Genomic DNA, 22,278 nt, shown 5'->3' with positions numbered 1-22,278 from the left:
TATGTACAGGAGGTCCATACGTACGCCAGACGTTGTGGACGACGGAGTAATCAGACATCCACCTTGCAAGGCCCCGGTGCATCCAGCCCCCCCTCACCTGAAAATCTATTCCTCACATACCCCTCCCAAGCTGCTGCCTCTCGGACAGGCCATCACGAGCATGTGCCAATATTGATACTCAAAAGTCTATCGTTCCTCTGAGGCGAGTCGATGGATCAACAATTCGCTTTCTCGTTTGCCCCGTCGGACCAGGTAAAAGAAAGTTATTTTCTCGCTCTTCCATCTTTTTTCCCAGTCCTGATATACTTCATTCGTTCTTTTCGTCATGATGTCTGCAAAGTCGTTTGCTCACAGGAGCAGCCCCGTCGCGATATTCTCCGTGGCATCTCCGTGACAGCTTCACACGGCACCGGCACGCTGGTCGTGGCTAACTCAACTTCCCCCCCTTCGAAATCAATACATAGGTACTAAGGCACTCTGTACTCCGTGCTGCATAGTTACTCCGTACCTCCACACTCCATACTCCGTGCACCGTGCCCCTCGGGATTTAAACAAGCCTCCTTTTTCCCACCAAAAACCACCACGTCATAGACTTTGGGCCGTGCGTGCCTTCCCGTTGCTGATCCAGAATCACCCCAAATGCAATACCTCATGACTCCTATCCAGCGTTGCAAGAAAGTCATATGCGAGTCATCTCGGGAAAAAAAAAAAGAAAAAAAAAAAAAAAGGAAAAAGAAAAAAGGAAAGAAAGAGCACAAGCAGCTCAGATCAGATCCTCCAGATGATGATCTACATACGAAGTACGGAGCACAGAGAGGTTGGTTCCATTTTATTCGATCCTGATCCCATCGATACTACCAATCTCCACCGTCATCCGTATTCAGACTGGCCCCTTAAGCCGGTTGTCTTTCTCCTTTGTAACCCTTTTTTGAGGCATCCCGCTGGTTTTGTTCTTGTGGGACAGGAGCTGAATTGTTGGCAATCTATGGAGTACAGAGGACGGTTTGGAAACAAAAATAGATACCTCATGATCCCGATACCTCCTTGAAATTTGTTTGTTGGCATTGGATAACTATTTCCTATGGCTGAGCTGGGAGAGGAACAATTTTGCCAGATTACGGAGTAGTTAGCTGATAATTGCGGACAAGGAAGTTGGTCAGGGGTCGTCAGCGGTCCCTTCATTAACTCCTAGCTAACAACCGCCAGCTGTTCTCTCGCCGAACTCGGTCATTTTTTTTACGCCCTTGGCCCAACGACTTATTTTCTATATGCGCATCATTCTGTCAAGAGTTACTCTGTACTCTCCCTTACACGGTAAGAGTCTGTTGGATCCCTGCAGGCACCAACAGCTTTTCTGATTCGGGCCTGCGACTCGGGTGATCTACGAAAAAAAAAAAAAAAAAAAAAAAAAAAAAAAATATTAAAATAAAATAAAAAATATAAACGGCCATCAATCGGGGCTGATAGGCTCAGTTGGCGACCTGCACAAGGGCAACAAACATTCTGAAGATTTTTGAGGACGATTTCGCTCTTGGAATCCACCTTGCCAGGGTTCGAGTTGGCCGCGTCGCAGGAAGCTGTTGTACTTTTGCGGATCCGAGCAACGATAAGTAACCAGGGAGAAATTCGTATCCCACGGGTTTAACCTCGTTTTTCGGCACGGTATCCAATCGTTGGTCCCCCGATATAAATTAAAAAGTCACGACTAATGAAGACCAGGTTGCATCCAGCGACACGATAACCGAGTCAACTCATCCCAATACATACGACATAACCACATGCGTGCATACGGACGCTGAAGGAAGTCAATTGATTCCTCACGACCATGGGGCCGGTCTTTGCTGTTGTTCCCGCTAAAAATTTAGAAAAGAAAACAAATTAGTTAACAATAAATTAAAAGCACACTTTTCAACTGGGTACCATTCCACGGAGAACACCGATCAAAAGTCTATGTGGTTTTAGTCTTCAGTCTGTCCTGGCAGTGGACTATTTTCGACAGAAGCTCAAGCTCAAACGAAACACCCTCTCCTCCCCCGTCGCAACGTTTCATGATGGCGAATGAAACCGATCCTCTTTGTGGGCCGTTTGCCCCAAGAACTCAAGAAGAACCCAAGGACCAAACGTGCCTTCTTTTTTTATTTTGATAGTCTTGAGCTTCCTCGGCAAAGGGTCCAATTAATCGTGGGAATTTTGACTAGCTCGATGAAAAGCATCGTGTTGGTTTGACGGAGTCACGAAGAAAGAAGTAAGGTTTCTCCGCTCCAATTTTTTCTATTTTTTTTTAAAAAAAAAGAAAAAGGAGAAACGTGCTTGGTAACTCGCTGCGTAGCACCACATGGGGAAAATCTTTTTCACGGTTGATAGTTTAACTTAACTTCTAGCTACTGTGGCTTCGGTTGACATGCGAAAACGGGGAGAACGGAACTGAGAAATCTTCCTACGGAGTTTCAGCAACTCCCGGCAACTAACAGACTAAAAACATGGTGCGTGGTGATGTCTTCTTTGAAGATTCAAAAAAACTAAACTCCCCAGTATCCGTAGTTGAGTAGTGGTACACACCGACAGACACAGAAGTTATTCGGGTCCCATCACGCGAGTGAAACTTCCATTCCCAGTGGCCCCCGCCTGGGGCAGCTAGGGATAGCGATCCGAGATAGCATCGTGAAAAGACAATGGAAGGGAAGAGACAACGCCCTTGGGTTGTGGGTGAGTAACCGGTTGGTTAGTTAAACTTGGTTGTTTCAAAGTAGCTTGTGTAATTCTTTGTTTTTCCCGACGTCCGTCCCGGTCGATTCTGTCTATGAGCACGAAGGATTGATCGCTTCTTGATCAGCTAGCCCGAGGGGTTTGGTGGATAGCTGACGTTGATAACGAGTCTCCATCTGTCTCCATGGTCATAGTCTGAGACGGTTGGACCTGGTGGGAATATGCAAGGCAGCTGTGAGCCCTTGACCCCGGTCGCCCCATCGCGCTATTGGATCCTCTTGGTTCTGCGCGAAGACAGAGGCTGTGCTGGACTGTCGCCTCGCTCGAATTCTCCCCGAAGCAGCGTGGCCGGCGATGCTGGGCGCAAAGGGGGGAGGGGTGTGTCCAGATTTGGACGGGCAGGATTGCCTATTATGGGGACGTGGTGTTGAACAGAGAGCCGAATTGGGACAAGGTGGAGCGCAGAGAGGCGATTCGTGATCTCTTGCTCCACTCGCTTTTTTAGGTCCGCCTATCTTTATTTGCTTTTTTCTTTTTTTCGTTTCTGCTCGCCCATTTTTTGACTCTTAACGGTTTGCTGCGGGTAGCATGATGTGCAGCATGATTGGCAGGGATAATTCCAAATCATTCCTTGTAGCCTGTCCTCATGGTATCCATCCATCCGAAAAGATGGAGAGGAAGGACAAGTGGTCGCAAAAAGGGAAAAAAAACAATAAAGACCACCTTCATTTTATTCGCGACGCTTTGACTGTGGATCGCGAGAATACTATTTTGGGAGTAATTGATTTTTTGCGACACGTCTGATATTGCTGGCATGCTCCTTTTCTTCTCTTTTTTCCTTCTTTTTTTTTTTTTTGGTGGACCGGGCTCTGCTCTCCCTGGCCTTCTCCCTCTCTCTTGTGGCGTGAATTCCTCTGGCCCAGAAGCTCTTGGCGGCGTTTCCCCTGCGGCAGCGCGATCACGTGGGGGCGCGAGCGAAACGGCTTTTTCGGGTTTTGGTCGGTGGGCTGGGCTGGGCTGGGCTGCATGGCCCCTGCACCACGCCGAGGAGCCCACCTTGGTAGACCCCCGCTTCCCTCTTCAGGTTAGCGCGGATCTCGAATAGCCGCCGAGACTGCGCCAGAAGGGGGGGGTGGATCGAAGCTCGGTGACTGGTGGATTCAAGTAGAAAGTTTAGATCGCGGTGGAGCCGCAATGCCACCGCCAAGAGAAGTTTGTATGGGTAAGGTAATGGGACGCTGGTATGTGCTCCGTACTCCGTACTCCGTCCTGCGTACTCCCTGATCATTGTCCAAAAGGTCGTTCGGCCCATACGGAGAACTCCGTGCATACATTAGTCCATACATTACGCCGTACGTAATGACATAGCGATAAATGCTGCAGTACGGTATTATTGGTATGGGCCTTTCTTTTGTCGCCAATCCCAGCCCAACGGTTGAACAGGTCGATTTCCCGCCGCCGTGCTGTGCTTGTGAATTTTCGTCGGCTTGGATCGCACCCCGACTCTCTGGTTCCTGGAATAAAAATACGGGCGCCCTCCGTGTCCTCGAAAACCTTGCTGCTCTCCCTATCCGCGACGCAATGCAACACGGGTGCGTACCTACATTCTTGCCCTCCATCATCAACTTAATTCCCCTGCAGGCTCCTCTTGATTGAATATTTCGTGGACATACAGACACACACACACACAATTGTTGACATGATCAGCATATCAACGTCTCCGTATACGGTACAGACAAGGAAACACCGGGCCTCGTGCAATTTTGCTGTGGATACTCCCCGTATTGGCCCCGTTGACACGTTTTTCCTCCTCAAGCAAAACGCCCTCCTCCCCCTGCCCTGGTCCGAGTATCCAACCTCCATTGATCGACAGTTTCTACGTTGGAGCAATTCCTCCTTCATCAGTGGATTCACCACCTTTTCTGAAACTACCGTTTTTGATGCGCTTCCCGTGGCGTTGAATCTGAGCAGAGCTTCTGGTCGACACTGATGCGCTTCCTGGTAGCCAACAGCGGCAATCCGTGGGTGATGTAGTCCGCCAACCTTCTAGCCTCGCTATTTATAAAGCAATTAGTAATCAGATTCACTATGAAACGGTGATTGCGACCACGTTAAACCCCACTACGACGAGCCCAAGCTTCGAAGCATCATATATCCTCAACCACATAAAAAATAGAGAAAATAGAGAAAAGCGAGATCTCTCCGCCTTTCCTCTGTACGAGGTTATCAGGGTACTTCCATGACAATGGATCTTTTTATCTTATTAAAAGGACTATTTTTTGAAAATCAGTAACTTGAAAATGAGAAGTGGACCTATTCTAGGATCCATACTCGGGGGTGTATGACCGCGTCCATCAGCAAAGACAGGAATAATCTTCGCTTCCTTGTCGCCAGAATCGCGAAACAAGGACCGACTCGTCGCAGCCAAAAAAAAAAAAAAAAAAAAAAAAAAAAAAGGAAAAAGAAAAAAGAAAGAGCTGAAAGTCCAGTCCAAAACGGCCAGCAACTCTCCTATGCTTAGACTTTCCCGAAATAGCATCCCTGCTCAATATTAGTGCGCCAGCAGAGGCTCTCGTATTTATGCTGAGCTGTTTTCTGAATCCTCACCCCCCCAAGGAAAAAAGAAAGAAAGAAAGGAAGAAAGGAAGAAAGAAAAGGAGTTCTTCGAGTTGTGGTTCATTATATTTTTGGCCTGTTTGCCACGCGCCTGAAAAAAGACTGCCTTGTTTTCTTTTCCGTAATTCCTCGCGTGGAGAGCCGCAATTGCTCCTCGCCCATGAGCAAAATGGGCAAAAGCGGACGACGGTGATCGCGCTACTGACCAGGTTTATCCTCTCCCTGGTTGTTGTTGCAGCGTATACCAGAGGATACGAAAGCACAATTAGCTCGTCGTGAGAACAAGAGAAAAAAAAAAAAACAATAATTTCCTCTCGACGGAGAACCCTGTGTAACGGACTCCGCGAAAAGCGTTGTCAATTGCATGTGATATCCTACCTTTTCATATGCAGCTAATCTTCAAAGTTGCTCGATTTGCATCGGACAGTGAAACAGAAATTGTCTCTGAAGACGAGAAAGTTTCCGATCCCACCGTTACGCTAAGTAGTGAGCTGAGGGGGGTGGGATCACCGACCTTGTGAAAAAAACGAAGCAAAAAAGGGCGGCGTGCGTTGCTGGGCGAAGGAATCGCCCCGCATAAACGGACAAGGTTAGAGACAAGCCCAGAGCGTGAGAGAGAATAACAAAAGAGACTTTCGACGTTTTAGTTATCCGGTTGATCCCTGGAAGGTTGTATAAAAATAGCAAGTGGCCAACGACGTTTTCTTTTCCCTTTCTCTCTGGGTTTCGAACGCTTGGTCTGAGCTCTAGAAGGGACAGGGATTTGTTTCGAGCTGTCTCACCCCGGGATTTAACGTCTGGAAGGATGAGAAGAAACTCAATTCCTCTTTTTCCCGTCTGGCCCTGAGCAAACCACGCATGTCTCGTTAGACAAAGCAGCTAAATGGCCCCCCCCCGGGGTCCGCATTGATATTCGGATATTGCGGGGAATAGGGGAGGCGGTTTGAAGGAAGCAAGCAAACTATGCCTATGGCATTTTAGAATAGGCAAACACACAAAATGTTGGAGGGAAACGTACGTTTGGAAGACGAACACAGGGTGCACACAAGGGCTTTGGCCCAGCTTCTCCGGAGTTGCCGATTCCACGCGAGCCCGACCTTGTGGACAGATAATAATATACATATCCCCTACTTGGCTACCTTTTTTTCGCATTGTGCGGGGGTGCTCGTTGACCGCAATCTTTCTAGCCCTAGTTTGTTCGAATCCTGGAATCAAGCATACTCCTTTGCTCGACGTCCTACATTTTTTGTGCAAATGTGAATGCATATTTTACATATCTAGGCCGCTGGTGGTGGCGCCGTGGAGCTGGCTGGCTACCTGTTGTTGGACAGGAACATTTAACCGGGCTGGGCGATGTGCAATTCGTGTTGGGGGGGGGGGGGGGGGGGGGGGGGGAACAAACGGAAAACGGGACGCAGGGGATCCGTTCTATTAGTGAAAAGGACCTTTTTTTTTTTTTGGGATGCTCTGCATAATGCCAGTGTGATATGTCTGAAGGAGCTTGTGTAATGCCGGGAATTCCTGGTGGTGGATTCTCGAGCGAAGGTCAGCCCTTAAGTCGAGCCTAGACACATAAATGCGATTATTCATTGTGTACTCCGTATATGGATGTGTTCTCTCTGCGCGGAATACCATCCACCAGCATCCGGCTATTCATATTCTTCGGAGCATTTAACTTGTGCATTAGGTTTGTATGCGCCCCTGGGCCCCTCGGGTGCGACAGTAGGCACAGTACAACACGTGTACCCCGGATTCACGAGAGGTACCATTTGATACAAACGGCTTTCACTTCGTGTTTTGCTTCGACAAGAAAAAGAGGGGGATATATTTCTCCCTCCAAGTGGAATCAAGAAAACAGTGTGGTGTGGTCACACAGAAGCCAGCCATCTGATAGCTCGACCAAGCTCTGTCTTACTCTGTGAAGACCTGTGCGCTTGTACTCTTCCTGACATGTGTGTCGGTCAGAAGAGGATTTCTTCCCCACCCCTCCCTCCCTCCCCCACGTCACGGACTCTATACAACGCAGCAGGAAACATATCTGACACTGTTAAGATCTGATGTTTGAGCGGTGAGGGTGAGATCCAGTGGTGAGCTGCAACGGGATATTAGTCTATATGGTGCCATATGGTGGAACAGCTCTCCATCAACGTGGGATTCTCGTGCCGTGCATGCGTGGATGATCGGCCTTCAGCCTCTTGTTGTTCCCCCCGGCGAAGCCTAAAGCCGTGTGAATTATTCACATTGCATAATATCTGTCGCCGGGGAGGGAAGACTTAAACGAAAGGCGGGGCTAATATAACTAGTTTTCTTTGTTTTCGTGAGCAGATTACAATTAACTGTTTTAAGCGAATGGATCTTACTCTGAACTATTAAAGTTGTCCGTGCCGGAGAGGTCTGGCGTCTTCAAGGGCGCAGGAAGCGAGACCTCGATGCTTCCCGGTAAGCCGGCGGCTTGACACCCGTCGACAGTAGTATGACCATGTTGCCGGTGACCTATCAGCAGGGGCACTGCGATGTTACTCAACGGTCGGATCTCTCCTGGGTACAGGGGAGTTGGGGTTAAGCAGGGGTGTGGAAGGCCGCTTGTTCTCTCATGTAGCATGTAGTCATCGCATTGCTCCGTACTCAGTAGCCCTTCCTGTCTCTATTTCCCGCCTTGCTGACGTTGTTTGGGCGGATAAATAACTTTAAAGCAAGCCCCAATAGACTTGTCGATCGAGGAGGATTCACACCTCGGCAGGAAAAAGCAAAAGCACGTTACTCCGGCACTATTCGCCCTTCGAAGGAACGGTCGCCCCCAGGATGCGCCAGCTCGACTTGGTTCTCGTGAGTGAATAGGGCTGGCTCGGCCACCCTCGGTACTCGCAAAAAACCGCCCGACGAGCCAATGAACTCGCTCATTCGCCCTCAGACGGCGAGCAACGAGCGAGCCGTCTTCTGCAATGGTGGTGGTGGCGAGACTCGCCAGGCATCAGAGCTCATCTGACATCCTACCCTTAGTCCAGAATGAGCTCCAGAGAGCCGAGAAGGCTTCGACCGTGTCGCTTGACCCAATCTCCGTTTTCAGAGATTCACCAGCGACTCGATCAATGGACGGCGTATGATGTCCTCTATACGGAGTCCGGTGTACAGAGTACATAACGGTACATGTGCAAACGTCTGTGGAATCGAGGCGAGAGTCTCCATTCTGCTGCTCTTTTCTAATTTACACTCTTGTCCAATGGGGTTAGCGAGGCAGGGATTGAAGCCAGCGAGCGCTGCGCTGGGAGGACGAGGAGGCGATCTGCCGGACGCTCAGCTAGCCACAGGGCCCAAAAAAAAGACAAAAAAGATGAACAAGAGCTTCAAACTAAAACCCTGGCCTAGGTCGGAGTGGACCTCATTCAGTTTTTTTCCTCCCGTCGTTCTCTTTCTTTGCCTTCGATGACGGAGCATTGGGACCTTCCATCCCCCGAAGGGCTGATAAGTTGCCATGTCATCAACGTCTTTACCGGGATGGGAACTTTGAGCTAAAGCAGCATGCGCAATTCCATTTGCCCTTTGTCCTGTGGACACTCTACAAGCTTTCAGGGAAAATACGTCGAGTGGCACCCGTTGGCAATATGAAAATGGTTGGCTGCGAGGAGTTCGCTCTCTCCATGATGACGATGTCATTGACATCACAATGATCAGTTCATTTTCACGGATCACCTTTGCTGTTCACAGAGGCCGGGTCGAATTATCCGCCAGGCACTGTGGATGGCAAAGATCGCCAGGGCCCCAAAGATCCCCAGCACGGTGGCAAAATGCGGTCTTCGTTCTCTTCAACAGGCCAGGGACTATCTGTCTCGATTCGTCCGCTTATCGAAAGAGCGAATTTCAGTTGTCGCATTTTCTCATGCATGAGCCTAGTGTCGGTCCGGCGAGCTTTGCTGCGTAATTTTATTTTATTTTATTTTTTTTTTTCCCCGTTCCTTTTCGTTGGGAAATCCTCGCATCTAATCCCTTCCCCTTGCCCTGGCCACTGCATGCATTGTTTATGCCCGGATATCATAGGAACTGACCTTTTCTTGCGCCATGCTTAACGTTTATATGCCCACGCCCGGGTTTAAAGCGACTGAAATCTTCCATTCGCCATCAAAGCCATGGCCGGCCACATAATTCGCATCGCGTTGCTTGAACATCCTGCCCTGGTCGCCCCCAGGCCCCATCCTGGATTAAAAAAAACAAAACAATCAATTGGGGGATTAAGAACACGAACCAAGCCGGAACACGTTGGACAGCGGAACCAACGGCTTCTGGTAAAAAAAAATTTATGACTGCCATGTGGCTGACTGACACAATTTTTCCCTTGGGCGATACTCCATAAACTCCTCCGTATTCCGTTTTGGATATGCCGTCAGACCCGCCGGAATTGACGAGAAGCTGGTTCACGTCCAATTATTGGCCCGGTGGTGTTCACACTTTTCGAGCTATGCGACATTTTCGAGCATCATTGACAGGTTGATCGCTGGCAAGGCTGATTTTTCAACGTCCTCGTCATGTGCGCCCATCCCATTGTCAGCTCCATCGTCATACTAATAATCCTCTCCCGCGATTTCAATAATACTACCCACCTCCTTATGACTCTGCTATTCTATTGTCTTTATTCGATGTGGTGGCAACTTGGCGCAACGGTGACGATCCCTTTGCATTCGACCGCCACAACTGTTCAATCTCTGTTCGCAATGGGAATCCGAGAACAGTCGTTGAAGGAATTCATGATCCCCCCAAAAGCAAGGATGTGGAGATTGATAACGTGTCTTAGAATCGGGCAATACTAGGCGCTTGGCCAAGTTCGCTAACTTCCTACTCCGGGACAACTACGCATACAAAGAGTTTGAAAGAAGATGACATCTCAAGCGAAGATATGGTCAAAATCTTTGATCAATATCTTTTACTTGCCTATCTCCATGCATGTACTTACATAGATATAGAGAAGTGCAACGCGGAGATTCAAGTCCAATGTCATTCAATCATTATTCGTAGCGCAAGCGCTGCTAGAACCACACCAACAACAGAGTAAACCGGTCATCCCACCGAGAAAGAACGCTTACGGGACTGGATGACAATCCCCACAGCCTACACAAGACTCAAAAAGGATCAAGATAAATTGCACACCCTCTATTCAGTCAGAACAGGACGGAAAGTTAACAAAACGCCCTTCATCACAGCAACACACAAATGCAGCAGCCATGTGAGAGTAATCCGTAGGAGTTCCCCCATGGACGGAAATATGCTTTCCATTTCACCTCTGGTCTATCGTTGTGAAAAAAAAAGAAATGCGGAAGGGAAGGGACGCGGAAGGCACAGAAACACATACTAATGGCGTCTCAAGATTCAAAACAAGAGAGAGAGAGCGATGTCCGCCCGTATATCACCGGGGGGGGGGGGAAGCAAGGGCCGCATGCTCGCTAAACTGGTGATAGACAAAAAGGCAAAAAGGGGATCATCTGCGATAACTTTGCACATATGTAAACCACGAGTACATTCCGGACCCAAGAAAGATGCAGCAGCAATGAACCGAAACTTGAGCAGGAAAAAAAAAAAAATACAACCTAAAGAGAAGTGAGGCTAAGATAGCAAACAATATGTTGAAGATGGGAACAAAAGTGGTATAATAATGATGATCAAAAACACGGCGGCGTGGTGGATATCTCACCTAGAACATAGCAAAATTCAAGGCGCGGTATAAAGCACATATCGGGGGAACAAGGCAAATAAGGTATTAAAGGATAGAAAACCACAATTCGTAAAAAGAGCCTTGGGGATTAAAAGATGTATCATCCCAAAGAAACCAAGACAAAAGTGATAATAACCTCACGCCCGCTCCCATGAGAAACAAGCACGAAGCAATCGACTAAACGTGCTCCAGTAAAGATCAAAGCCAGATGTCTCCCTCTTCTCCCTTAACCCATTTTCTCCAGACCGCCTCATACGCAGTTTCGACGTCATTCACCCATCTCCTAGTATCAAATAGTTTGCTCTCCCACCGATTTAGAAATAGCATTTTCCTCAGTTCAAACAATCGTCCCCTCGCCCGGCCACTCCCATTAGGATCGTATTTCATGTCTAAGCCGAGACGAATGGCGTTGTTCTCATATTCTTCTTCGGAAGAAGTGATGAGTTCGGCAGCTGCTTCACGCCCGGCTGCGTTTTGAGGAAGAGCACTAGTGAGAATACTGGATGCCATACGAGAGCACATTTTATATTTATATCGAGGAAGAGTGATGAGTGGAGTTCCACTCCAGAGAATATCGGCGGACGTAGTATGAGCATTGCATTCCGGCGTGTCAAGGAAAAGATCGCAGATACGGGCACGAGAAATATGAGCATGTTTCGGAGCGACGTCCGTAAAAATTATTCGTGAAGCGGTACCTTCGCCGGCCCAAGCTACCGCTGATTGTCGAAGATTTTGTTCACCGAGATCAGGGAAACGGAGAAGCCAGAGGATTGCATTTGGAATGCGGGCTAATATACGCAGCCAACTTCTGAACGTGGTAGGTTCAATCTGAGAGCATGGTAAGCAGAATGAATCACAAAGTTAGAAAAGGGGTGAAAGTGTACCTTGTAGAGTTGGTTGAAATTGCCAAAAATAATTGTATCATCTGGCAGATTTGGGAACAGTTCCTTTCGCATCTCCCATCTATTGCGCTGCTCTTCCTCCCAAGTCAAGCGCTTGCCTTGAGCATCGGGAGCACTTTGCCTATGATCGCAGCAGAAGAAAGTATGTCGAGTGAATACAATCCTTTCGCCGTACACCCAATCATCCGCATCTTCGGCATGATCCGGTTCGAATAGGCGATCCTCTAGCCTCACATTCCGTCTCAGTGGAGATAAGGTGTCTGGTGGTATCGACAGCTGATCCGAAAGAATATAATCACACCACTCGGCTCCAAGGGACCCAGCAAAACCCATAAAAGACATATGAATTGGCGCTGGCCGAGCAGCGAAGACCTCATTTCGTGCTCCGCGAGTGTAACCGTTTAGGTTGACTAGGATGTGGATCCCATCAGCCACGATTTGTTCGACAATCCTATCAACCGACCAGCTGCTCACATCCCGAAATACAGGGGCTTCACGCTCAATCTGCTGCCGATGGATGGAATTGTCACTCGCTGTGGTTGCATAACAGAATGCTTTCACACGTTTCGGGTTATGTAAGCCAAACACAGACTGCATGAGATGCGCCAAAGGATGGTTGTTGAAGTCGGACGACACGTATCCGATGTTGAGGTGGGGGTTCGGAGGTGCTGGGGGTGGATAGACTGTTGGGGGGAGCCATGGTGAGCGCAGCGTGGAGCAGGATATTCGGAGGCCGTTGCGCTGGGAAATATGGCGAATTTGCTTGGCAGAAAGAGGGCATGTAAAGGTATGGAACGGGAGAACGGTTGGCGCATTTGGTGGGCTGAGTCCAGCGGGGAGTTGTGGACGGGCATATTTGGAAGGATTATATTCCTTTCGATAAATGTAGAGATCCTGATACCACTGCCATCCGATCCACCTTATGGCCCTCTCTATAAGTCGGACGATGCGCGAACCTTCCCATTTCTTTCCTGCCCACGACTGTAGAATCCCACCCAACGCACTCCGCTTGTTGAAGATCGACAGGTCGTTCGCAGCAACGGTCAGAGATAGGCATAGCTGTTCGATAGACATGTTCATCAGCACACCACAGCCCCACAGCTCACCGTCCTTCAGTTGTTTATCCACGATATCGACGACCCGTTTGATCCAACCAGAATCCACCCCCATTTCTTTCGCTTCATGGGGCATTCCATTGTCATCTACATGCCATCGATCCCGGATGCCTCGACTCGGTGCAATGCCGCCTCTACCTCCCCAATTGCACACAGAGTTAAGAGCATTCGCCAGTCCACACACGGCTTCCGCAAAATCTGGATTGGCGTTAACGGCGCGTCTATAGTAACCAATAGCATCATTAATACGGCCGGAATCTTTGACAGCATTCGCAAGGTTCGCCAAGGCAATATCAAAATTGCCGTCGCACTGGACCGCCTGCTCGTACATCTTGATCGCAGCCGGAAGTTGACCAATATCCTTCAGCAAACTTCCAAGGTTAGTATAAAGGTGAGCATGCTTTGAATCAAGATTCAGCCCATAGTTATAATAAGCCAGCGCAAGAGCGATTCCGCTGCCTGGCACGACGCCTGGAATATCGGGAAGCTGGCTTTCACCGGCTGTTCGTGTTGTCTTTGAGGATCCAGTATTTTGAATGCTTGCGAGAAGGATTCCAACGTTATTCGCGGTCGATGGACTGGGTTGCAGGGAGAGAGAAAGGTAGTAAAGTGCAAGGATGTCTCTAACTCCAGGAGTAGGTCTGGAATTTCCCGACACCGATGTATTGGACATTCCATCCTGATAGATCTTCGCTAGAGAGAGAAGCGAATTGCTGGTTGTCGAAATAGCTGCTTTTTTGCTCATGCCTTCAGGTACATACTGTAAACCTGGGATATTCCCATTAGGTGGGAATACTAATTTTGCCGTTTGTAAAGCCTTGTCTGGGAAAAGGAGGAGTGTACTGTTAGATTTCTGGCGTCTGGTAGCAGAACGCACGCCATGGTGGTTTTCATCATTGTACGCGGAGAGAACTTTGCGGATCAGGCTTTTGATGCTTCGTGGTCTGCCAGCTCCGATAAGAATGGCATCTTCAAAAGCCGCAGCAGCTCCAACGTTATCACCCAAAGCATAGAGCATATTGCCCTTCGCGTGTATCAATGCGATCATTCTTCCGTTGTCAGATCCAGGTATCGCGTAACCACTTGATCCAAAGCCGTCCGGTGCCATTTGTGTTGGGCGAGCGGCGAAGGCAAGGGGACTTTGAAGGTCGTCCGCATAATCAAATGCTACCCTATCGATAGATTCGGCTACTGAAACGCTCGACTCTCTGCCTTCCGATTCGCTCCCGGAGTCTTCATCTAGGCCTTGACCTTTGAAGCAATCACCGCTCGGAGGCAAGCGGAGCGCTTGTTCGACGAACTGGATAACATTAACAGCATCTTTGCCACGTTGACTGCTACACAGAAGGCCAACAAGGTGTTCTACAGCTTCAAAATAGCTTGGCCTGAGTTTTATGGCTCGGAACCAATGTTCAAGAGCTTCATCACGACGCTCCAGAGCGAGGAGAGTAGCAGCGAGATTTGATATCGCTTCAACATGCCTATAATAAGTAAGTAAAGTGAAGAGAAGAATTCAATCACAGTTGCGTTACATACGAAGGATCTTTGTTGATAATTCGGTTGTACCATCGCATAGCCTTGGGATAATCACCTAGACCGTATGCAAGGCAACCTCCCACAAGCATCCCATCGATCCAGTCCCAATTACTTTCAATGCATAAGCTTGAAAGAATCTCCAAGGCGGACGCTGCATTTTCCGCTGCCGACACTCCTTTGAAAGCTGGGCTAAGCATGCGAGGCACCGAGGCAGCAGATGAACGGCGGATAGTCCGGAAGCCATCGAGCTGTTGAGTGAAATGGCCACGCCCTTCCTGACCATGGTGTGGGAAACCAATATGGGAGGGTGTGAAATGCGTTGAATGGCGTCTAGTGTCTATAAAGTTGCCAGCTGGCACCGAATGTTGTTGATGTACGGGGAATGGCGGTCCACGGTTATTCTCGAGATGTGACGACTGCGAAAAATCGGAGCCAGGCTGGCGAGGCGGTTTGGGAAAGATACATGGCTTGTTAATGTCGCGCGATCTGGCGTCGGAAATCCCCTGTGCGGCACTTTTTCTCCGGGCGTTGTGCAACGAGGCTAGTAAGTCAACGTAAACACTGTGAGCCCAAGCTAGTATCTTCTCCTTAAATTCGGCATTCCTGGGTTGGTGAACAGCTCCCTGGACGCCTGATTGAAGCCCCAGAGGCTGGGTCTGCCAGGCGCTATTATCTATAGGATGTATTTGATGAGTATTCTGATTAGTTGGCTGTGTCGGAGCAAACGGAACACCGTTCTGATTCCAAAATACTTCCGGTGCTTTTTGAGGGGGATGACGGGGAGGAAAGCGTTGTTCGTCTAGAGGTTCGGGGTTGTATAGAGTGTGTGGTGCTTGGTTAGGTTGTGGAGCGAGAGTATTCCAGGACAAACCTGAGGGTATAATCTCAGGGGGGTTGATGGATTGGGAAGCGAAGCTGGGTTGAAAGCGAGGAAATGAATTGGTATTATCAGGAGTAAGACTTTGGCCAAGAATTGGAATAGATTGATAACGTGAATCCCGGAAGGCAGCGGGCCGATAAGGTATATACCCGCCGTCAGGCCAATATGGACCGTACTGCCCCAGGCCCGCCGAATCAGCCGATCCACGACCACCGGGTTGAAACGATGATGCTAGTACTGTCGGGATGGCGGGTATATTCTGCCAGTAGACTCTCTGGGATGGAGTCAAAGTAGAGCTATGTTGTAAAACCGACTCTATACTTTGTGGGTAATTTAACGACCGAATCCAGTTGGTATGATGGGCTCCCTGAGGTACGGCGTTATGGAGCGCGTTGAGTCTATTGGCATCGGCTTTGAAATCAGGAGCGAAATTCTGACGTTGCAAAAGGTTAGGTGGGTCCAGCGACTTGTACTGTAAGGTGTCCATGGAGATAGCAGCGCGAGGCATCATAAGCTGGTCGTTCTCCAAAGAAGAGACCAGGATGTGCTTCGAGGCCGGAGGTTGTACAGAGCTGTCGGTTGCATCGTATCCAGCGGCAAGGGTCCCACTTGGTGTTTTCCGGCGAAGAGTACTCTCTAAGCCATTGACATCACGCAATTGACCTGCACCAATGGTGGGGCGGGGATTCGGTCGTTGGATCGGACGCATGTATTGAACTCTCGATGCCGGGGTGGGCTGCAGCGACGCAGCAGAATGTTGGTCCATGGCCCCATGGCGCTGGTTTGGGTAGAGAGCACCGGTCGCGCCGTCATATAACGTGTGCAACGGGTCGAATGACAGGTCGTGGTCCAGGTGGTTGTGCGGCAGGAAATGATGCGATGGTGGCTGGGCTACTGACGGCAGCATGATTGCGGTTGGGTGAAGAGCGCTGTCCTCTTATGCCAGGATCGACAATGGACAGATTGGATCCCAAGGGTGAAGTGTGGAAAGAGCGGCAAACAAGATGGGCTGTTTGTCCGTCCTCTTTCATCGACCAAACAATCTTCTTGATCGTCTCCGACACCTCATCATGGCACCGTCAATCGACGTCCCAGCAAGTAGATATAGCCTGCTCACGATCCGCCATTCACGAAAAGTGCCTGAGTATACAACAATGAGTCCGGGTTCCGGGGCGGCAAGTCTCTGGCATTCAGTGGGGAGTCAAGAGAATTCGATGGGGCTATCGACCCAATATCCTGATGGATATAACGGTGATTGTGTGACAACACGGAGAGGCTCGATAAATAGGGCAAGGTTCTCCGACTGGCGGCGGGATGCTCCGCAGGATGACAGACGCTAATCACTGCGCAACAATGGCTAATCGCCTCCACGTTCCAATCGACAGGCGTGTTGATCGTCCGGAATGGCACGTAGGAGAGAGGGGAGGAAAAAGTCAACCCCAATCACAAGACGCCAAAAGTGGGTGGGAATTTTTCTCGAGGACAGTCAGCTGAAACCTGGCGTCGGCTTGTCGAAGGTAGAGAGTACTTTTTATCGAGTACGGGCAACACCCTAAACCGATCGGAAGGTTTTTGGTATGTGGATTGCTTCTGCTTTCTGTTTTCCGGGAAGGCGGTCAGTAAGAGAGAATCCGAGACAAAAGTGACTGTCGATGGGTGAGATTTGAGGGGAGGGTGTGTCTGCGGGCGGTTAGGGTTGGGAGCTGTCTGGTCGAATTTGTTTCGGTGAGATAGTGAATGAAAATTGCTAGGGTGTCCCTTGGTGAGAAAACTCGGCGCCAAAGGGATAGGACGATGACAGAAAAGAAGGAGGGAAATGAAGATGAACAGCGGCAACGAGGCCCCGAGGTACATCGAAGCATCACGAGGAGAGCGTCGGACAGCTCACTCGGTCATCACTCACCAGTGAGGTACAAAGCATGAATGGGCAGACAGAGGACGGCGCTAATAAGCAGCGGTGACAGAAGGAGACGGCAGAGAGGGGAGAGCGAAACGGCAATTCAGGTGCAGCCAGACAAGGTCCAGCCTCGATCGTCAGGCCACCAAGCTCGAAAATGATTAGGGGACAGAAGACAAATCAGTCGAAAAGCCAACTTTTATGGGGGAGATGGCGGCGATGATGGAGGAGTGGTGGTGGTGGTGTTTGATGGTGGTGGTGGTGGCCGGTCAAGGGCTATGTAACTCCGGCCAAGGAACGGGAGCCCCAGGTATTTGTGGTGATGTCGAACAACGGGCGACGATCAAAGCACATCCAGATTCTATTAATACACCCGGGCGCAGGAACGGCAGAGGGCAGAGCTCGCCGCAGAAACTGACGTGCCCTGTGAATTATATTTATCTTTGTTTTCTCACTCTTCGCCAGCAGAACGTGTGATGGCCGGTTGATAGACCAGGAATTAGAGCCCACGAGCGACGAGTGGGTTCTTAGGGAGCGAGAATCGCGGGAAAAAAGTGTCCAAGAGGTGGAACGGGCGGTGACAGGGCCCAGTTTTAGTCTAAGTGGGCGGCGGGCTGGATCAGCTTCAGGGAAGAGGATGCCTGAGTTTCACGATTGAACCAACCCTAAAAAGCTGTTTGATGATGGTAATGCACGAGGGTTTCGGGTCGACAGTGGGGCCTTATTTTTCTTATTTTTTCTTTTTATATTTTTCTTTTGAATTTTTCTTTCTTTTTTTTATTTTTCTTTTATTTATTTTTTTTTATTTTTATTAAATCCCTCGCACAAGAAGGACAGATCTCTCAGCCGCTTATATCTACGGTGGAAGATGCTCAGGAATCCGAATAGTCCATGGTGGGAACGGAGGCCGTTAGACGCCCCTTGGGGTGTGTGTGTGTGTGGCTTTGAATGGGTGACAGCCTGACAATAACAACCCCCCTACACCACCTTCGATGCCGAATCACATTACGTGGAGCAGTCTTCATCGGAGCACTTGTGTGATACGAGACTAGGGGAATCCCCATCTGATATACAATAGATGGCTCTCCGGGGCCGCAGAAATGGCAGCACAACACGGACGGTTCAAGCAAAGCAAAAAAAAAAAAAAAAAAAAAAAAAAAAAAAAAAAGGAAGGGGAGCTGAGACTTCTCCCTGGGAGCAGCTTCGACGAATAAGTACGCCGTTCGCTCTGTGCGAGGACGCCGCGCTTGACTTTTTTGCCTTCCCGCATCATTTACGGACAAGCCACAGCCAGGCCGTGGTTGACCGGGACGGGAGTACATTAATAACCCGGACAATCCTCGTGTCACTTCAGGATGCATAGCGAACCCTCTTCTTTGACGTGAGTTCTGCCCGCGTGCTCTCGGCACTGGCGAATGAGCATGGATACTTCATATGTGTTGAAACAGTCCTCGCAGCTTGGTTCTTTCTGTCTGGCAGGTCTTGCTCGCTCTGCGCACTCATCTGATGGGATGTGCGAAATGCGTGTGGACACGCCGTGGATCCACCGGGGGCTGATCCAGTAGCTTCTATGGAGAAGCCAAAGCGGTATTCACGAACCATTGGACCATGGATGGGGTACGTATCCATCCTCAATGGCGCTTCTTTTCCTCTCACGCACGCCTGGTCTCCAGAGAAATGGACAGCTTTCTCGTCCTTTGACCTGGCCTTGCTCACATATGTACATCGTACCGGCACCATCCACAGCGCACAGCCAGTCACACTCATCACATCTCCCCCTTCAAAGACAAAAACCTCTAAGAAAAAAATAAATAAATCTTTTTCAAGTTTTAATGTCCCTTCAAAACAACCACCCCCGGGACCACGGCGGAGAGCGATAATACCAGGTCTCCACTTCATCCTCTCGATTTTCTCTTCATTTTCTTCTCCCCTTCTTCGCCTGAGCAAACCGCCCGACTAGTGGCTGGGCCCAAGCAAGCCAAAATGTACTTCATGGCACTGCAAAATTAAAATGCCTGGGTTGCGACATGGGTTAAAAAAGGGTGTATCCACAAGAGCCAAGCCTCCACTCAGCGGGACAAGACGATCGTCCCTCTCACAAAGCCTGCAGCCATCCCTGGAATATGCATCTGAATATGCATCCCACAGAGCGGTAATAGGCTGCCATATTATTCATTTACTGGGGGGAAGGGAACGCGTACCCACCCTTAAAAGAGTCTTCTATTTGCTTCGAAATTAAAACCCAACATCTCCAGGAGCTGACCGTTGAAAATGTTGGGATAGAAAAAGCAGACAGCTGGGCTGGATTTCTTTCGATCCTGCACAGGCTGAACGGTGTCTGACCAGATTCCCTATTGTATAATATGCATAAAAGGTGTACGGAGTACAGACATGCCGTACCGAGAAGATGCTGACTTTATGTTTGACATACAACGTACATACCTGAATGCCTGCAAGAGGCGAGTCCCAGTATAGACCTACATAAACTACTGAAATCGTGCATTCCGAGCTTTGCGGCGTCGCAAATAGAAGGGAAATGGAAGAGGTCGCAGTCGGACTCCTGCAGGAGTGAGGGAAACACAAACATAAAATTTAACAAAAAAAGAAAAGAAAAGAAAGAAAAGAAAAGGAACAAGGAAAAAGGAAAAAGCAAATATTGAAGCAAAAAAACTTCGCAAATCTGATGTCATCCATTGGAAAAGCCCCATTGTCCAAATTATCATGCAACGATAGGTCAACACGCACCGCCGCCAGACACCGAAACTGCGGGATCTCAGAAAAAAGCCATGCAGAGCCAATAAGTTTTGGCTTTATTTTTTTATTTTTTTATTTTTTAGTTGTCTGCATTCCGTACATCCGGATCCCCTCCGGGACAGTTGTTCAAGATCTCCTGCGACCGCCTCCGTGACCTCCTCCCCATTCCGTTCTCGGAGACATTGTCATGTGTGCACCCCCTCGGTAGCATACATAGCAGGGCGGAAGATAACCTTTTGACCTACATACACTACATAACCTACATGAGTTTGTATCGTGCTCTGTACGGAGGATTCCGTCCATGCTGCTCAACAACCCAATTTTTAACACTGACGGGCCATGTAGAGGTAGGGATGAAGATGAAAAGGGACTGATCTTATAACCATCCATCGGGGTCGCGATGACTCAATGGCTCCACTCATCTAAGACTTGCAGTTTTGATTTGGATGTCAGGTGTCCAAACAAGGCTTTTTTAGGCGCGAGCTCTTGGAATTGCTCAGCTGATGATGTCGGGATGTGGAGGGTGAGGAGGAGGTATTTAATGACATCAAAGTCCTACGACCGCTTTTTTGGGCTTGTTAGGTACTTAATATGGAAAGTGAGTATCAAGGCTCAATTACAATAAGAGATACCAGAGTTATTTTCTTTTTTTTTTTGCTTTAACATTAAAACATTACATAGTAGTAGTAGCGTGAGATGTCGACCATAAATGATGGACCACTGTATCCACTTCGAGCGCCGATTCTCCAGAAGGAAAAACAGCAACCCCAAGAATACCGCGGTGAGTAGTCGGTCATGACGTTGATAAACGTCGTTGATCTCCTTTGCGTCAAAATAAGCCCATACCGTGAGGTACGTTTGCCTAGCATCAAGTTAGGCTGGTGTAGGCCAGAGTGTGGCAAAGGTTCCAATGGAGGGAAACGAAACCCGGAAGCCTGGGTTTGTTCGATAATCAGTGATTGATAACAACATGATGTGCCGAGATCGGAAAATCCGTTTCAATGGAGGAGGTCAGATATTGCATTTCTGTGGTAGCTCATTCCTCGTAAACCACATAAAAAAGGCAATCAAAAATATTCCTTGAGCGCCGCGTATGCCATAAGCCATAATGATTGCGCCCATAAGAATATCTTAGTGTTAGACCAGCACAGAGAAAAAAAAAATTACAGCTTTTCTTTGTATTCGTAAATTCACCGTTTACTCAGATGGGACTGGATGCACGTCAGTATACGAACAGTTAAGCACCAGAACATCGAGACATACTATCAATTTCACCGGCCTTGATATCATCGCTGACATCCTTGGGGCTTCGTCCATCAACCTGGCAACCAACGGAGAAGGCAGTTCCCAAAATCTCAAGGACGGTACCCTTGAGCTCCTTGGCGAAGCTGCGAGTTCTCATTGTGCGGGCAATCTCAATGATATCATCAAGAGGAATGGACTTGGAGTGCTTGATGTTCTTCTCCTTCTTGCGGTCCCGTGGGGGTTCCTTGAGGGCCTTGATGACAAGGGAGGAAGCAGACGGGACGACGGAGATCTGGGCCTGACGGTTCTGGATGGTGAGCTTCACGGTGACGCGGAGACCTTTCTGTTGTTTTAAGATAGAGACATTAGCACATTTGTGTTTCTCCCATCATCTAGATTGTGCTTGAAATTTGCGATATCGCCGGTTGTTGATTCTTTGAACATACCCAGTCACCAGTGGCCTTGGCGATATCTTCACCAATCTTCTTGGGAGAAAGACCAAGAGGACCAATCTTGGGAGCTAGAGCGGATTGGGCTCCGACCTCACCACCTGTGGTTCTCAGGTGGCTGTTCATTTTGTTAGCACATCTTGTCCTTTAATTTCTTGGAGGGTAAGTTCGGAACTGACATGATCTTCACCTCATTGGGATCGAACTTTGGAGCTATTCAAGAAAAAGAAATAAGTCAGCCGCCAACGTGATAACACACAAGAAGACGATACTTACGCATGGCGAGTGCGAAAGGTGGTCAGTCTTCCTTGGTGGTGAAGGGTCGTTGAGGTGGTTGAAGAAAAGAGAGCTCGAGAATTCGGTGATCCTCTCAATGTCGCCCAAACTAAGCGAAACCGCGACGGCTTAGGGCAAACCTTCCCACGTGACTAAATCTACGGCGGAATAATTTCACCGATTCCTTTGGTACCTACCTAC

At 48.9% G+C, this 22,278-nt stretch overlaps 2 protein-coding genes across 2 annotated transcripts; both read right to left on the bottom strand.

Annotated features, from left to right (window-relative positions):
* Positions 1–10,309: 10,309 nt before the first annotated feature.
* Positions 10,310–16,363, bottom strand: D8B26_004031 (uncharacterized protein; the record flags this gene model as incomplete). The annotated part of the gene is made up of 3 exons (XM_003071456.2): positions 10,310–11,851; positions 11,908–14,521; positions 14,577–16,363. 3 exons carry the CDS (start codon positions 16,361–16,363, stop codon positions 11,222–11,224), a joined length of 5,031 nt encoding a protein of 1,676 aa, XP_003071502.1. The 3' UTR covers positions 10,310–11,221.
* Positions 16,364–20,737: 4,374 nt separating this feature from the next.
* Positions 20,738–22,159, bottom strand: RPL12 (60S ribosomal protein uL11). The gene is made up of 5 exons (XM_003071455.2): positions 22,078–22,159; positions 21,981–22,014; positions 21,799–21,919; positions 21,371–21,695; positions 20,738–21,318 (listed from the first exon to the last, which is right to left on the bottom strand). Exons 1-5 carry the CDS (start codon positions 22,079–22,081, stop codon positions 21,305–21,307), a joined length of 498 nt encoding a protein of 165 aa, XP_003071501.1. The 5' UTR covers positions 22,082–22,159; the 3' UTR covers positions 20,738–21,304.
* Positions 22,160–22,278: the final 119 nt, after the last annotated feature.

The sequence above is a fragment of the Coccidioides posadasii genome, chromosome 2 (genome assembly GCF_018416015.2).
Source record: "Coccidioides posadasii str. Silveira chromosome 2, complete sequence".
Classification (NCBI taxonomy): Eukaryota; Fungi; Ascomycota; class Eurotiomycetes; order Onygenales; family Onygenaceae; genus Coccidioides; species Coccidioides posadasii.
The sequence above is the reverse complement of the archived record's forward strand: the minus strand, read 5'-3'. Positions and strand labels throughout refer to the sequence as shown.